This window comes from Nomascus leucogenys, chromosome 8 (assembly GCF_006542625.1).
Source record: "Nomascus leucogenys isolate Asia chromosome 8, Asia_NLE_v1, whole genome shotgun sequence".
Taxonomy (NCBI): Eukaryota; Metazoa; Chordata; class Mammalia; order Primates; family Hylobatidae; genus Nomascus; species Nomascus leucogenys.
The window spans coordinates 8,594,201-8,612,391 of NC_044388.1; the positions used below are offsets into that span (position 1 = coordinate 8,594,201).

An 18,191-nucleotide genomic window follows, 5' to 3' on the forward strand; every position below is an offset into this window, starting at 1 on the left:
AGTAAAGCAGATCACCCTCCATAACCTGGGTGAGTCTCATACAATTGGTTTTAAGTTTTAAGAACAAAAACAGGTTTCCCAAAGAAGGAAGTCCCCTCAAAACTGCAACATAGAAACTCTTCTTGAGTTTCCAGCCTGCTAGCCTGCCCCACAAATATCCAGGACTTGCCAGCCCTCACAATCATATGAAGCAATTCCTTAAAATAATAAAACTCTCTTTCTCTTTCTCTCTATCCTATTGTTTCTATTTCTCTGGAGAACCCTGACAAGTACTGGACCCATTAGTCATTTATTTCGAATTACAATAATTCACACACACACACACACACACACACACACACACACACACACACACGACCAAAATGGTCAGCACTGGTGAAGGCAGTCAGTCCTTGAGGCCACTTGGAACAAATCAGTACTGTTGAACAGGGTACAAAGAAAAAAAAACATACTCTTCCAGGTGTATGTTCCAAGCTTCACGTTGTATGGCCAAAGAGCCAATTTTGTCAAATTGTCTGAAAGCAAGTTGATTAAAGGACAATTTTGCCAAAAGAATGACTTGGCCCTGCCCAGTGGCTCACGCTTGTAATCCCAGCACTTTCGGAGGCCGTGGCGGGCGGATCATGAGGTCAAGAGATCCAGATAATCCTGGCCAACATGGTGAAACCCTGTCTCTACTAAAAATACAAAAATTAGCTGGGCATGGTGGCAAGGGCCTGCAGTCCCAGCTACCTGGGAGACTGAGGCAGGAGAATCGCTTGAATCCGGGAGGCGGAGGTTGCAGTGAGCCGAGATCGCAGCACTGCACTCCAGCCTGGGCAAACAAGGGCAAAACTCCGTCTCAAAAAACAAAAAAACAAAAAAAAAAAGAATGATTTGGCTGGGCACAATAGCTCATACCCATAATCCCAGTACTTTGGGAGACCAAGGTGGGAGGATCACTCGAGGCCAGGAGCTCAAGACCAGCCTGGCCAATATGGCGAAACAGAGTCTCTACAAAAAAATGCAAAAATTAGGCGGGCGTGGTGGTTGTAGTCCCAGCTACATGGGAGGCTAAGGCAGTTGGATCGCCTGAGCCTGGCAGGTCGAGGCTGCAGTGAGCTGAGATGGTGCCACAGCACTCCAGCCTGGGTGACAGAGCAAGACCCTGTCTAAAACAAGTTTTGATTCAAAATGAGTATATATGTATGTATGTATGTATGTATGTATGTATTTATGTATGTATTTATTTATTTTGAGGCAGAGTCTTGCTCTGTCGCCCAGGCTGGAGTGCAGTGGCACGATCTCGGCTCACTGCAACCTCCACCTCCCGGGTTCAAGTAATTCTCCTGCCTCAGCCTCCCCAGTAGCTGGGATTGCAGGAGCCCGCTACCATGCCCGGCTAATTTTTGTATTTTTGTAGAGACGGGGTTTCACCACGTTGCCCAGGCTGCTCTCAAACTCCTGACCTCAAGTGATCCCCCCGCCTCGGCCTCCGAAAGTGCTGGGATTATAGTTGTGAGCCCCCGCGCCCAGTCAAAATGATTATCTTTTTAACTGATATACCAGTTGGCACTGTTAAACGTTTTCACACAAAACATATATTCATATGTTTGCTAATTTTACAAAAAGAAGATAAGGAATATTTTCAGGCCCCGGCTTCACAGATTGCTGGTGGCAGTGGAGAGGTGGGTGGCGCAGGTGGAGCCACCTCCCCACTCCTTGCAGATCAGGACCCTCCCCGGGAAAGCTCCAGGCCCAGGAACCTGAGCTGCAAGAATCTCAAAATTTCCACAGGACGCCTTGTTCCTTTTGGCCAAGTGTCTGGCCAAAATGAGCCCATCCCCTTGGGCAGCAACAAAAGGTAAATGGCCTCTGTGAGGCTTTCAGATTCCAAAAAAAGCAACCGCTGGAGTGGAGCATGATGGTCAAAGCAGCCACCTTAAGCTTTCTCCTTTCTTTCTCACTAGAGGGCTGGGAAAAGTCTTCTTCCTTGCGTCGTATTTCATTTAGCAAATATTTACCGCTTTGTACTGGGTGCAAACTTTACCAGGTTTTCTGGGAAGAGAAGTCGTGGGGAACTCTCAGTTTGTTAATAAATATTAATACTTTTGGCCAAATTTTGAATTTTTTATGTCACTTGTTTTATTTCATTTTTGAAAAACAGCACTTTAACTCTAGCATATTCAATGGCTGTGCATTTAATAATACTGAAATAAAGTCGCACCCAAAATGTTAGCAAAAAAATGGAAACCATATATGGTAGTGACCTCTACAAATGTTTTAAGCTTGAAAAATTCTGCACGAACTCAGAGACACAGGTTAGTCTGCCAAAGTTACTCAGAGATAAAAATTTCTCCAGCCCTCAAGTCATAATCATAGTTGAGAAATGAATAAATGTGCCTTATGGCACCTCGAAACTTTTTGAGATTTTTATATAAACTAGCCTATACTTCTCTCCTTACGATTAGCATATGGGGTAGCTATTTTTCTTTAATAGAGATTCTTCAAATGTAGCTAGGGTTAAAAGAAACGCCGGCGCTGCCTCTCAGAAAGCTGGAGACGCAAGAGAAAAAATTAAGAGTTAAGGGCCGCCGGGCTCGGTGGCTCACGCCTGCAATCGCAGCAATTTGGGAAGCCGACGCGAGCGGATTACGAGATCAGGAGACCGGGACCAGCCTGATCAACATGGTGAAACCCCTTCTCTACTAAAAATACAAAAATGAGCCGGGCGTGGTGGAGCGCGCCTGTAATCCCAGCTACTCGGAAGGCTGAGGCAAGAGAATCGCTTGAACCCAGGAGGCGGAGGTTGCAGTGAGCCGAAATCGCGCCACTGCACTCCAGCCGGGGCGACAGAGTGAGACTCCGTCTCAAAAAAAGAAAAGAAAGAGTTAAGGGCCAAGTCAATCCAACCGCGGCCGGCGACTGGAGGCTGAGCATGCCTGGCGATCTGGGGCTCCAGAGCACGGCACAAACCCGCTCACCTCCACCCCTCCCGCGCGGCCGCCGGCGCGCGCCCGTGACGTCACGGCGTCGGGGTGGAGCCCGCGGCAGGGGCCGGGCCCCTCTAGGCTCTCCGGCGGAGTCGGGTTGGGGCCCGGGTAGGGGGCGGCGGCCCTGCGCGGCGCCCTGGGTCTCTGGAGCATCGGGATTTATAGCGCGCCCTCTGGGGAGGCAGCTGTAGCGGAGAGGCGTGCGGGATCGGGATGTCGGGGCTGCTCACGGACCCGGGGCAGAGAGCGCAGGAGCCGCGGCACGCCGGCTTCGTGCTGGGGCTGGATGTGGGCAGTTCTGTGATCCGCTGCCACGTCTATGACCGGGCGGCGCGGGTCTGCGGCTCCAGCGTGCAGAAGGTGACTTGGGGGCGGGCGTGGGGCGCGGGTCTGACTGGGTTTCGCTGAGTCCCGGGGCCCGGCCTCGGGAGGCGTGTGGGCAGGCCCCACCTACCGCCCTGGACGTGGCCACCTGCAGCACCCGCGGGCCCTGGGGCCAGAACGGCGCGCCCGGACCGGCTGAGTCTTAGCGTTCCCTCCCTCGGCTGGGCTGAATCCCGCGCGCCTTTCCTGTCCGGGGTGAGGGCGCCAGGGGCCCGGTGTATGACCTGGGCCGCTCGCTCGCCTCTTGCCACCTGAGGAGCCACCTGTCCGGCCTTACCTGGATGGGACTGGGCAGGCTGTGCGCATCCAGCCCGAGGGTGGTTTGTGAGTTGCTTGGTTCTTCCTGAACTTCCCTGATAGATCTCCCACCACATCTTTATTTACATTTTAATTTTTCAAAACTTTTTTTTCTTTTTTCTTTATTATATCCTTTGGACTTGTGCCTCAATAACTTTTCATATCTTTGTCGAATTTAAGTTTATTCTCTGTTCTTCAGTTGTCATCATTAACTACTACTCCACAAAATGCTGGTTCCTTACATGAGCAACTGATTGCCATGGATATTAGAGGTATTGGGCAAGTTTTGAAGGCTGTGTGGTCATCACTTTTCTATTTTCCATCTTTGAGAATTCATAAAATTCTTTATTTCCCCTCGTTTGAGAGACCTGCCAAGTCATCGGTTGGTTGTTAGTAAAGCCTTCAACTGTTGATAATATTGGTCAGCAACCAACAAATTGATATCCTTCTGTTCTCATATTATTTGAAGCGTTGATTTATACACAATTGTCAATGCACCAAAAATAATATTTATTTGTTATGGTATTCTTATTGTTGTTCCTTTTTTTCTTTTGAGACAGGGTCTCACTTTGTCACCCAGGCCTGAGTGCAGTGGTGTGATCTCGGCTCACTGCAGTTTCGACCTCCTGGGCTCAAGTGATCCTTCTACCTCAGCCCCTCAAGTAGCTGGGACTACAGGCAAGGGGCCGCCATGCCTGGCTAACTTTGTTTGTATTTTTTAATAGAGGTGGGATTTTGCCATGTTGCCCAGGCTGGTCTGGAATTCCTGGGCTCAAATAATTCACCCGCCTCGGCCTCCCAAAGTGCCAAGATTACAGGCGTGAGCCACTGCAGCCAGCCTGTTACGGTGTTCTTCTTTTCTCTTCCCAGTACCAATATCTTTTTATGTTAGAAATTTGAGGGAGGGCAGGAGCCATCAGTTACCTAACCATTCCCAGCAGCACTGTATTCCCCCTTTTTCTCAGTGTCTCATTCTTCTTCCCACCACCTTAGAGGTGTTTTTCTTTGTAGCACTTGCCCAGGAGCAGGTCCAGCTAGAGTGCCAGTGAGCATTTGTTCTGAGGAAACATCAGACTTCCTTCCATTTCTTTTTTTTTTTTTGAGATGGAGTCTCGCTCTGTCACCCAGGCTAGAGTGCAATGGCATGATCTCGGCTCACTGCAACCTCCGCCTCCTAGGTTCAAGCAATTCTCCTGCCTCAGCCTCCTGAGTAGCTGGGATTACAGGTACCCGCCATCATGCCTGGCTAATTTTTGTATTTTTGTAGAGACGGGGTTTCGCCATGTTGGCCAGGCTGGTCTTGAACTCTTGACCTCAGGTGATCCGCCCGCCTCGGCCTCCCAAAGCGCTGGGATTACAGGCGTGAGCCACTGTGCCCGGCCTCCATTCAGGTTTCAGGACCAAGACAGTGGAACTGGGACTGTAGCAGCTCCCTGGTCCCTTCTCTGGCTAGCTGTGTGGGAACACTGCCCACCCACCCACACACTATCCCTATCCCAGCCTGAAAGGAAAAATAAAAGGCAGACACCACCCTTCAGTGACTGGGTACTCATTACCTTTCTAAGAGTATTTATCACAAACACAATGATACTTTTTAAAGTCTCCCTTATAATTCTAGACACAAAGTACTTTTAAGCACTGTTTTGTTTGTTTGTTTGTTTTTCTTTTAAGGAATTGAAATATTTGGAACCAAAGGGAGAAATAAATTACTAGAAAATGCAAAGTTTCACAGTTAATATATAATTTGGGGCAGATCATTAGTTTTTTTAGGAATGAAGTGAGGAATCTCAAAGATGGATCAAGATTGCTGTGAGTGGCAGGAGGCCAGGAAGGTTTGCACGGACTTTAACCTGTGGAAAATGTGTCTGGATAAAAGAAAGATATGAGTAAATAAAAATACAAAAAAAATGCCTGCTCTTCCCGGATAAAGCACAGTCGTAGATTAAGAAATGTGCAGCAATGCCTCTCTGTGTGGTAGGAGTTTATAGCAGTACTGCTTAAAGTGTAGTTACAGGGCTGCTGGGATTGAGATAATAAAAGAAAACAGCATTTAGGAACTTGTGTAGCAATTTAGCAGAATAATTTTATGTCTGTCGACTCTAGTAATGAAACATTTGGGATTTTATTTTGTATGCTTTTTTTTTCTGGAAACTTTATAAAAATTATTGTTATTTTTAAAGACAGATTCTAACTCTGTTCCCCAGGTGGCCTGATCACAGTTCACTGCAACCTTGAACTCCTGGGCTCAAGCAATCCTCCTGCCTCAGCCTCCTAAAGCACTGGGATTACAGGCACAAGTTACTGCACCCGGACTAGAAACTTAATTGTATCTTAAAAATTGTTGGTCCACAATGAATAGAATTTTTTTTTTTTTTTTTTTTTTTTGAGACTGAGTCTCGCTCTGTCGCCCAGGCTGGAGTGCAGTGACACCATCTCGGTTCACTGCAAGCTCCGCCTCCCAGGTTCACACTATTCTCCTGCCTCAGCCTCCTGAGTAGCTGGGACTACAGCACCTGCCACCATGCCTGGCTAATTTTTTGTATTTTTCATAGAGACGGGGTTTCACCGTCTTAGCCAGGATGGTCTCAATCTCCTGACCTCATGATCCCCCCGCCTTGGCCTCCCAAAGTGCTGGGATTACAGGCCTGAGCCACTGCGCCCGACCAATGAATAGAAATTTTTTTAAAAAGACAAGCAGCAACCGGTCCTTTACTGCAGATAATTTGAGTTTTTTGGGAACAAGGATCTTGTCGGTCTTAGTACCTGGTTTATTACCTCATCGTTACAGAATAAATAATTGAATTGCAGTTAAAATATTAGGAATTCTTGAGCTCTATGACTTAGACACAGAACTTGATTGTGTTTATTCTGTCAAGTGAAAATTACACCTCTTATAATATTCCAATGGAAAGAATGTATAATGGAAACCTAAAACCTCTTAGTGTATGATTTGATTGATACTGGGAAAGAAATTTTTAAAAAAGAAAAAAAAAGAGATTTCCCTTTGTAGACAAGAACAAAATAGGCTGTGACAAGACATCAGTCTTATTTCTTATGGCCTTTATTTTTTAAATGTTTAACAGTAGAGATACATTTTTAGCTTTTTTCTGCAATTTGTATTTTTAAAAAATCTTTCGTAGGGACTCTTAAATATACGAATTAACTACTAGAAGAATATTTTGTGTTGGAAACTCCACATATGAACATTTGATATTTTGGTTTTAAAAATGGAGAATATTTATCATGTTCCCCAGTGGAACATCATGCCATTATGAGAAACTATAAAAAATGATAATGTCTTGGTTGGAAGAACAAGACAGAAAGGTCATTCCAAAGAGTAATACTGTGTACTCTCTGTACGTGCTTGAAAAACAGACTGGGTGGTTGTCGTCTTTTGTTTTTAATAAAAAAAAATTTTTTTAACTTTTATTATGTTCTTGATCTAATTTTGGTTTGGTTCTCCTGTGAAAGAACAGATTTCACTACTGCAACTTGTTTGGGGATGGTATGTGACATCCTGATTGGTAAAGTGGGGGGAAGTGACCCTGAGTCAAATCTGGAGGTTTATAGCCTTGAAGCAATGATATCCACATTGAGTTTTCTGGGGTAAGAAAGTGTTTCTTGTAGTTAAACTATTACAGTCTGTAGTCATAAAAGCCTTGCCTAGAAAGGGCAGAAGTATTAATTGACAGAAGGAGAATAGATTGTGTTCAGTCTGTTTTTGATGAGCTCACTGGGGAATAAGAGATTCTTTTTCCACATCACCTTGTGTAACACTTATGCTCCCCCTATTGTCACTGTTTCCTCAGAGTTCCTTTTTTCTTTATTTTGGCCTTTTCGTACTACATGTTAGAAATTTTCCTTAACTAGTGATCTTGATTGGTTATCTGCATTTTTTTTTTTTGGTACCATGCCTTGCCCTAGCACTTAGGTATATCTGTCATTTGCCAGTACAGAACTCTGGTTCAACCCCTCCAGAAATAAATCTCTTACTTTCTCTTTCTGCCAAGTTAGGGAGGGGCAGTGATCTGGCTGGAGGAAAGGAATTGGGGCTCCTTATAAAGACTTTGAACCAGTCCTATGTAGAACCCCATCTGGCATCCCAGCTTTCAGAGGAACCTCTAATTTCCAGAGTTGAACCCTAGAATGTCTGCTCTTTGCTTACGGGCATCACTCTCATAGTTCATTCATATGTTCATTCATACATTCACTTTATATTTATGGAATATCTAAGAAACCCCAGGCACTTCTAGATGCTGGGGATAAAATGAACTAAGGAGACACATTCCCTGGCCTCTAGGAGCTCACATTCTGAGGAGTAAGGTAGAGGTGACCTGACTCTGGTCTTATAGGCCATTATAAGGAATAATGGTTTTACTCTGAGTGAAATGGGAGCCAGGGTGAGTAGAGATGCAGTGTAACCTGAGCAGGCAGTGAGGTATTGGCATTTCCTCCTCTGTCCTAAGCCATGTACCACCTGCCCACTCACTGTTAGTATTAAAAACATTTGTTGCCGGGCGCGGTGGCTGACGCCTGTAATCCCAGCACTTTGGGAGGCTGAGGCGGGCGGATCATGAGGTCAGGAGACCAAGACCATTCTGGCTAACACGGTGAAACCCCGTCTCTACTGAAAATACAAAAAATTAGCCCGGTGTGGTGGTGGGCGCCTGTAGTCCCAGCTATTCGGGAGGCTGAGGCAGGAGAATGGTGTGAACCCGGGAGGTGCAGCTTGCAGTGAGCCGACATTGCACCACTGCAATCGAGCCTGGGCAACACAGTGAGACTCCATCTCAAAAAAAAAAAACAAAAAACATTTGTTAAAATCTAGTCTGATCCTATTTGCTCTTCTCTTTGTTCTTGTGCTTTTAAACCTTATTAATGTTTTCCTTTTAATAGACTGGGAGGAATTGGAGATGTATGCATATGTTTAAGCCATCATTTTAACTTGAAGCCATAGATTTTTATGAAATTTGTTCATTGATTGATTGACTGATTGACTGAGACAGTCTCCCTCTGTCTCCCAGGCTGCGGTGCAGTGGCGTGGCCACAGTTCACTGTATCCTCTACCTCCTGGACTCAAGTGATCCTCCCACTTCAGACTCCTGAGTAGCTGAAACTACAGGTGTGGGCCACTACACCCTTTTTCTGTTTTTGTAGAGGTGGGGTTTTGCCATGTTGCTCAGGCTGATCTTGAACTCCTGGGCTCAAGCGATTCTCCTGCCTCGGCCTCCCAAAGTACTGGATTACAGGCCACTGCATCCAGCCTGCAAAATTTATTTTATTTTTTAAGTTAAAGTAAAATAGACTTTCGATGTATAGTTATGTGAACTTTAGCACATGTGTAGAAGTAATCCCCAAGCTCCCTTGTGTTACTTTGTTGTAGTCACATGTCCCCGCCCACCTAACCTCTGGTAACCACTGATCTGTTTTCCATGCCACAGTCTTGTCTTTTTGAGAATGTCATATAAATGGAATCATACAGCAAGTAGCCTTTTGAGACTGGATTTTTTTCAGCATAATGCCTTTGAGATTTGTCCATGTTGTTATGTATATCACTTGTTTATTCTTTTTTATTTCTGAGTAGTATCTGTCATATGGATGTACTACATTCATTCGCCTGTTGAAGTACAATTTAAGTGGTTTCTGGTTTCTGGTGATCATGTATAGAGCTGCTATAAACATTAGTGTACAGATTTTAAAGGGAACATTAAAAAACTTTGAACCAGTCTTGTGTACAACCTTATAGGGTAAATTTCTCTAGGGTAAATACCTAGGAGTGGGATTGCTAGGTTATATGGTAAGTGAATGTTTATCTTAACAAGAAATTCAGAGTGGCCATACCATTTTGCATTCTCACCAACAATGTATCAGAGTTCCAGTTGTTCCACATCTTCATCAATACTTGGTATCATTAGTTTTTAAAACTTTGCTTATTTGATTTGACTTACATTTCTCTAATGGCTAATGATGCTGATATCTGTCTTCATGTACATATTTGTAATCCATATGTTTTCTTTGGTGGAGTGCTTGAAGTCTTGCCCATTTTTAAGTTGAGTTCTTTGTTTTCTTACTGTTGAGTTTTGAAATTTTTTACATATTCTGGATATTAGTCCTGTGTTGGATATGTGATTTGCACATATCTTCTACCAGTCTGTACTTTTGTCTTTTTATCTTCTTAACAGTATCTTTTGCAGAACAAATGTTCTTAACTTTGATGAAGTCCAATTTATCGATTTTTTGTTATATGAATTATACTTTTGGTGTTCTAAGGACTCTTTGCCTAACCCCAAGTCACAGGATTTTCTCTTGCGTTTTCTTCTAAACATTTTATAGTTTTACATTTTACATTTAGATCTTGATCCATTTTGAGTTAATTTTTGTAAGTTGTAAAGTTTGGGTTGAGGTTTATTTTTTTTTGTTTTTTGAGATGTAGCCTTGCTCTGTCACCCAGGCTGGAGTGTAGTGGTTCAATCTCGGCTCACTGCAACCTCTGCCTCCCAGGTTCAAGCAATTCTCCTGCCTCAGCCTCACGAGTAGCTGGGACTACAGGTGCCGCTGCCACACCCAGCTTTTTTTTTTTTTTATTTTTTTATTTTTTATTTTAGTAGAGACGGAGTTTCACTGTGTTGCCCAAGCTGGTTGCGAACTCCTGAGCTCAGACGGTATGCCCACTTCAGCCTCCCAAAGTTCTGGGATTACAGGCGTGAGCCACCATGCCTGGCCTGATTTTTTTTTTTTTTTTGGCATATGGATGTCCAATTGTTACACCATCATTTGTTGAAAAAACTATCTTTTCTCCATGGAATTGCCTCTGTACTTTTGTTGAAAATCAACTAGTCATATTTGTGTGAATCTATTTCTGGACTCTCTGTTCTGTTCCATTGATCTATGTGTCAGTTTTTGTGCCAATAGCATACTATTTTGATTACTGTAGCTTTATAGTAAGTCTTGAAATTGGGTAGTATGCCTCTAACTTTATTCTTTTTTTTCCTCTCTGACTTTATTCTTTTTCAACGTTGTTTTGGCTATTTTAGTTTTTTTGCCTTATATAAATTTTAGAATCTACAAAAAATACTATTGGGATTTTGTTATGGAAATCTGGGATGGCAGTTCTTTTAGCACACTAAAATGTTGAGCCACTTATTTCTGGCTTTCATGGTTCTGATGAGAAATCCACAGTCATTTAAATTTTTGTTCTGTATATGTGAAATGTCTGGTTTCAAACTTTTTGCTTTTAGTTTTCAGCATTTTAATTATGATATCTGGGTGTGTAATGCTTTGGGTACATTCTGGTAAAGGTTTCCTGAGCCTCTTGAATATATAGGTTTCACTGAACTTGGGCAGCTTTTAGCACTGTTACTTCCTTCAAGTAATTTTTTTTCCTGCTCTGAACTGTTTCTTTTCTTCTTTGGAGACCCCTGATTAAACAAATATTAGACCTTTTGCTATGTCCCTGGAGCTTTGTTCTTCTTTTTCCTCCAATCTTTTTTCTTTCTGTTGTGCAGATAATTTCTATTGATCTATCTTCAGGTTTATTAATTTTCTTCTATCTCCCTTCTGCTATTGAGCCCGTCCAGTAGGTTTTAAATTTTGATCAGTACATTTTTCAATTCTAAAACTTTTCTTTTTTATGTCTTTTATGACTTTCTTTTTTCTTTCTTTTTAAAATGGGATATATTTAAGGCATTCTTCATGATGTCTTGATATACTGACCTTGATATACACATACGTAGTTAAATGATTACTGTAGTTACCGTTGCTGAGACTGTCTTTCCATTTGTTGCAAGTGTATTCACTCCTCTTGGAGTATTTTCATAATAGCTGCTTTAGACTGTTTATCAGATATCTGTGTCATCTTGGCATTGGCATTTCTTGATTATCTTTTCCAGTGTGAGTTAAGATTTTTCTGGTTCTTCATATACCTTGTAGTTTTGGATTGTATCCAAGAAATTTTGACTATTATGTTAAAAGACCCTGGGGTTTTTATAAATCCTATGAGGACTTTTGTTGTTTTTCTTTTAGCAGGTATTTGTTGCATTTGGGTTCAGGCTACAAATTCAGTCTTCTGACTGCAGTTTCAATGTCAGATTTGTTTTCAAAATCTTGGCAGTACTGTTTGGATCTGCCCTGTGTGTGTGCAACCTAGTGGTCAGTCTGGGACCTGGGCAGTGGTCTATCCTTTAGTTCTGTTCTTAATATCTTTGGTATAGTGTTTAGGATTACATCCATACAAGTGCAGCTTTGGGGTGAGCCTAAGAGTTCATACACAACTTTCTGTGGTATCTTTTCCAAGTTCCTCCCTCTCTGAGATGGTTCTGGTACTTTTTGATTCTCTGAACCTCCCCTTATGGTCCCTGGCCAAAAAGCTGGGGCTTTTATTACTCCATTCGGCTGGGTATGTCTGGGGTTAGGCAGCGGAAACACACAGAGAAAAAAGCCATAGGGGTTGACCACACCCTCTTGGGATCACCGCTCATCTGATTGGAGAGGAAGTTCTACCTTCCTCAGGATTTTAGGTACCTGTTGAGACACACTGATACCACTATTAACTGCTGCTGCCACTGCTACAGGATTTTGTGGGTACAAAAGGATGGAGACAAGGGAAAAAAGAAAAATGGGAGGTCTGCCCCATTTCCTCTGAGTGTTAGGAGTTCCCTTTCTCATTCTTTGAGCCAAAACAGTAGAGCTTTTCCTGGCGCTTCCTCTGTGCCCTAGTTCCCAGTTCTGGTTTTCAGGATGCCTTGAGTCTAAGCCAGGGGATTTCAGAAGAAAAATGGGAAACTCACCACCAGTTCTGTGGTACCTGAATTATCTACTTCCCCAGTCCACCTGCTGCCATATACTTTTTAAGAGTCCACAATAGCTGCTCCATGCATTCTGTCCAGGTGTTATATTTGTATTTAGCGGAAGAGACAGGGTGGAGTGTGCGTACTTTATCATGGTCTGAACTGGAATTCACTTTTTTTAAAATTTATTTTTAATTTTTTAGAAGCCTTTTTTCTTATTTTAAAAACACACCTTCTTGTAGAAAACTTAGAAAATAAAAGTAGAGATAAACAAAGCTGAAGTCTTCTGTGAACTCATGAGTTACTGCTATTTTGGTGTTGGCATGTAGTCCTTTTTTATTTCATAAATGCGTTTTTTTCAATTTTAACAATAAAAATTGATTAGATAATAAAATCATGTTAATTATTTTAACCAGTAGTTTTGAGACCCAAAGACCCATACTATTGACTTGATCTAATGCTGTTTTTACTAAATCTTCTTTTCCTCAATAGGTAGAAAATCTTTATCCTCAAATTGGCTGGGTAGAAATTGATCCTGATGTTCTTTGGATTCAATTTGTTGCCGTAATAAAAGAAGCAGTCAAAGGTAATTGGATTTATAAAAATAACAATAATATTTATGGTATTTTTTTTGTAATAAGAGTTTTTCTCAGGCTTCTGTAGTTGTGGTTTTCCTAAGTTATACATATATATAGTATTTTATTGGGATTACAGTTTCCCAGTATTTTTCAACGGAAATTTGTAATTCACAGTGAGCTCCTTTGTCAGGGAAAGGTAACATCTGCTGTGTCCTCTGGTTTGTCCCTTTTCAGCTGTAATACAAATGCTCACCGTTTCCTCATTCCAGGTTATAGCTAGTGCTGTTTTGATTTCCTGTTTGGCACAAAATACCAGAGGATTATAAACAGAAGTTACAGTGTATAGTTTCGACTCTCATGAGTTTACAACTGAGTTATTTCTATTGTAAAATAAGTTTTTATTTGTTTTTTTCTGGTCACTTGACATAAAGTGCTCTCCTGGCCAAAGCTATCATCTAAGTCTTAGTTCTTTAAGAGTGTTAGAAACATTCTTAAACATTGACAACATCTCAAAACATTGAAATGGCAACCTTGCTTGAGAACATGGCAAAGATTACTTGCAAATGTAAATTCCAGAAGATCTTTTACTTCATTTTTCTGGCTGAATTGCCTCTTCTCATCTTTTTGGTTTGAAATATTTCAGTCTATACAAAACTTGCAAGAATAGTACAATAAACTCTTGTATATCTTTCTCGTAGATTCAAACATATTTTGTAATGTTTACCATTTTCTGCAAACTGTTTTTTTCTTTCTGAACCATAGGAAAGGAGTATTTTCTCCTATAACCACAATGCAATTATAACACTCAGGAAGTATAACATTAACACAGCACTGTTCTCTAATACTCTGTCTTCAATATTTGCTCTTGTCTTAGTGAAAACAAAAAAACAAAAAAAACTTCTTTTTTCAATCTAGAACCCAGCCAAAGAGGAGGCATTGCATTTAGCTGTCAGTCGGCTTAGGCTCCTTTCATCTAGAGCACATTCTTATGACATTGGCAGTTTTCAAAAGTACAAGCCAGTTTAGTAGAGTGTCCGTCATTTAGAGGTTTTCTGATTGTTTCCTCCCAGTTAGATTCAGGTTGAATAACTTTGGAATACTATATGGGGGTTGACGTGTTTTCCTCAATGCTCAAATTGAAGTTGTCCCAGATTTTCCCAGTGGGATAAATAGATTTTTAAAGAATATCACAAAAAATACTCAAGTTGCTATATTTTAAGAAATTTGGACCAAAAAGTTAATATTTTTATTTGCATCCTGGCATCAGTTTGTGTTGAAAATAAGGTCTCAGCTTCAATAATTATACTACTTTCCTTGAGAGTTTTCCTTTATTGCCATTAACCAGCTTCTATTATGATTGATCATTGCTTAAATTAAGATCCAATCTTATTATTACCAAGAAAAAATAAATCTGACATACTTTGAATAGTATTTGTTTTTTTCCCAACACCTAAAACAAAAAAAGCTACTTTGTTATTCAGAAACAACCTTTAAGGCCGGGCACAGTGGCTCACACCTGTAATCCCAGCACTTTGGGAGGCCAAGGTGGGCGGATCACCCGAGGTCAGGAGTTCGAGACCAGGCTGGCCAACGTGGTAAAACCCTGTCTCTACTAGAAATACAAAAAATTAGCCAGGTGGGGTGGTGCACACCTATAATCCCAGCTACTTGGGAGGCTGAGGCAGGAGAATTGCTTGAACCCGGGAGGCAGAGGTTGCAGTGAGCCAAGATTGCGCCACTGCACTGCAGCCTGGGCAACAGAGTGACACTTTGTCTCAAAACAAAAAACACAAAAACGAAAAACAAGAAACAACCTTTGTTTCCTTCAAGTAAAAAAAATGCTGCAGAATCATCTTAGTAATACTTTATTTATTAATTCCAGTTGTTTTGTTAGAATGCTAAACCCAGGTATTTTTCTTAAAGATTATATTGGATTTTTTTTCCATATTGTAATATTGTAAAGAAAAATATCACTGGCTTTAAAACATGCGTTTTATCCATCTTTACTTTTAGCTGCAGGAATACAGATGAATCAAATTGTTGGTCTTGGCATTTCAACACAGAGAGCAACTTTTATTACATGGAACAAGTAAGTACATTTTGTGATAAGCACCCTACTGCTGGGTTCATGCCACAGTGAGTACACGGTTATGAAATCTCTTTGGGGAGTTTTAACTTTGTGGATTGAGAATGATTTCGTTTGGTTAAGAGGGATGAAATGTGCCTGCTTTCTGACTTGTATGCTCACTGCATGTCATTTGGGCTTGACTTATATAAAATAATAACTACAAAAAAACTTACTGTCATTTAAATTATCCATTTCTTTCTTTCGGGTAAGTTAGCTTTTCAAACAAGCATAGATCAAAGATCTAAAAAATTATACCTCAAAAGAGTCAGAGGAAACTCACAAATTTCAGAAACAGAGTACTATGCTTATGGTTTGTATTTTCAGTCTACTCAAAATTTAATATTTGTCTATAGCATATGAGGCATATATACACTAAACATAGTTATAATATCATAATAACTACTATATAGTAAACACCTGTGACAGTCCCAAGTGCCATTATCCTTACAACAAACCTATAATTTAGGCATCATATCTGTTTTTCCAGAGAAATAAGTTGTTCAAGGTTGCTCAGTGAGCAAATAGAGCCAAGATTCTAAATTGCCTTTTTGACTCAGAAGCATATGTTCTTCATCCTATCCCCATGTTGCCTTCAACATGTTTCTTTTTATTTTTATTTTTTCCTGAGACAGGGTCTTACTCTGTTACCCAGGCTGGAGTATAGTGGCATGATTACAGCTCACTGCAGCCTCAACTTCCCAGGCTCAGGTAATCCTCCTGCCTTAGCCTCCCGAGTAGCTGGGACTACAAGTGCACTCCACTATGCCTGGCTAGTTTTTTTGTATTTTTTATAGAGACAGGGTTTCACCATATTGCCAAGCTGGTCTCGAATTCCTTGGCTCAAGCAATTCTTCCACCTCGGCCACCTCCCCCAGCTAGCATGTATTTCTCTGTCTCTTGGTTTAAACACACACTCACATTCCCTCCCCCCAAATCCCCCCGCCCACGTACCCACACACACCACTGTAAAATGTGTCTTTGTTAAAGCATTAGGCTCCAAAGGACATCTTAAGCTTGGGCAGTGGGAAAGAAAAGTGAGCAGAGGGGGAAAAGATGAATCTGAAAAATATAATTAGGGTGAATTCACAAGGACTTGGCTTCTAATTCAGTATTAGGCAAGAAGAAGAGATTCGAATTTACCAATACTGCTGGCCTTGATGTTTGGGCTGTATGATATAAATCATAGAGAATATAAGGAGGAATGGGCTGGGTAGTAGTGAGAGTAGGTGGAAGGAAAAATGATAAAATGTTTGGTTTTGGACATGTGAATGTGGAGATATCTCAGAGGTGACTAGAACATTGGTTTAATTTGGACTGAGGCATAGCACATCTCCGTCAGATAGGTTCTTTTTATTTTCATTTTTGGGGGACGAGGTCTTCACTTTGCTACCCAGGCTAGAGTGCAGTGGCACGATCATAGCTCACTGCAGCCTCGAACTCCTGGGCTCAAGGGATCCTCCCACATCAGCCTCCCAAGTAGCTAGGACTATAGGTGTGTACCACACTATGGCTGGCTAATTTTTAAAATTTTTATAGAGATGGAGTCTCACTGTGTTGCCTAGGCTGGTCTTGAACTCTGAGCCTCAAGTGATCTGCCTGCCTTGGCGTCCCAAGGCGCTGGGATTACAGGCGTAAGCCACCATGCTCGGCCCAGTAATCTTTTTTTTCAGGGCATGATGCATCTCAGATTGATGCCTACATCTGCAGTTCCTCTGTGCTTACTCCACTCCCCAGCACTGGCCTTGGTTATGGCAAATCTTAAATCTTAAATAGTAGTATATTGTCAGATGAATTAAACTTACCTGTACAGATAAGGTATCTAATCTTAGTGACACTGTTGACATTTTGAGCTGAATAATTTGTTGTGGGGACCGTCCTGTGGTGTTGCAGCTGTTTAGCAGCATCCCTGGCCTCTACCCACTAGATGTCAGTAGCACCCCAGCCCACCTCACCACCATTTGTACCAACCACAAATGTCTCAAAACATTGCTAAGTGTCCCCTGGGGACATCCCCAATTTGGAACCATTGGTGTAGATGAAGTCTCAAAAAATAGATGTGTTCTCTGGTAGAGATTATGTGGAGAAAAGAAAAGCAAGCTAAGGATTTGGACTGTGGGTCCCCCCTCCCACCAAATTTAAAGTGAGTCAGGGAAGAAAAAGCCAGCAAAGCAGGACCGACACTAATCTGGGAAGTGGATGGATGAAAGTGGAGGGAGGAGTATTCTCAGGGAAAGAACTGATTGGATGTGTCACATTCACTTGGCCATTGGCCCCAGTGATTGCTTTCATCAGGACCTGGCTACCATATCACTCATGACAGTAAGGTCAGAATATTAGGAAGCAGAGTTGTTGTCTGATACTAGGACTATACATCACCGTCAGAAGGAGTAGAAGAGTTAGATTTCAAGACCGTTCACTCTCCTTACTGGTCGTGGTGGTGGTGTAGAGGGATAAGACTTCTTCCTAAAGCAATTCATTCTGAGTTTTTTATCTTGGCTGTCCTTTTTTCTTTTTTGAAATGTTTGTATTCTTTCATGAGTTTTGGGAACATTCTTTGCTTGTAGAAACTGAAATAGTGGATATTTTTTGAAAAAAGACTGAAAGGCTTTGTGCTTCTTTTACATTAAAATAATGGAGCGGAGCCTATTCTGCTCATTGGGCCCCAGGGAGCCAATGTGGTGTATGATGCTGACAGATTCCACAAGAGCCCTAGCAAACAGCCGGGACACAGCACAAATGGGTACAACACAGGGCCAGCCAGAAGCACTTCTTGTTCATTTGTGAGAGAAAAGGAGAGACAGACTAGACCCTGTGGAAAAACCTATTGTTCGTTCCAGTTCTGGCCAGCAGCTCCTCCTCCCAGCTTGTTGTTTTTTCCCTCCTGCATCCATGGTGCATTTCTGTCCTCATGGCCGTAGAAACATTATTTTCTTCACAGTTGCTGTCAGGAGGTCTAAAACTTTGAACTTTCTTTTTGTTTTTCTCCTTATCTCTCCCCCATCCCCCTGTTAGGGACCAGGAAACTTACTAACTTTTTTCAGTCTTT

At 41.9% G+C, this 18,191-nt stretch overlaps 1 protein-coding gene across 1 annotated transcript in view; it reads left to right on the plus strand.

The window, feature by feature from the left end:
• Positions 1 to 3,016: 3,016 nt before the first annotated feature.
• Positions 3,017 to 18,191, plus strand: part of GK5 (glycerol kinase 5) — a 66,614-nt gene continuing 51,439 nt past the window's right edge. The window contains exons 1-3 of the mRNA XM_003265331.4: positions 3,017 to 3,332; positions 12,932 to 13,025; positions 15,031 to 15,106. Of these exons, the coding sequence (XP_003265379.1) occupies positions 3,186 to 3,332; positions 12,932 to 13,025; positions 15,031 to 15,106 (317 nt within the window). The 5' untranslated portion in view covers positions 3,017 to 3,185. The remainder of the gene's footprint in view (positions 3,333 to 12,931; positions 13,026 to 15,030; positions 15,107 to 18,191) is intronic.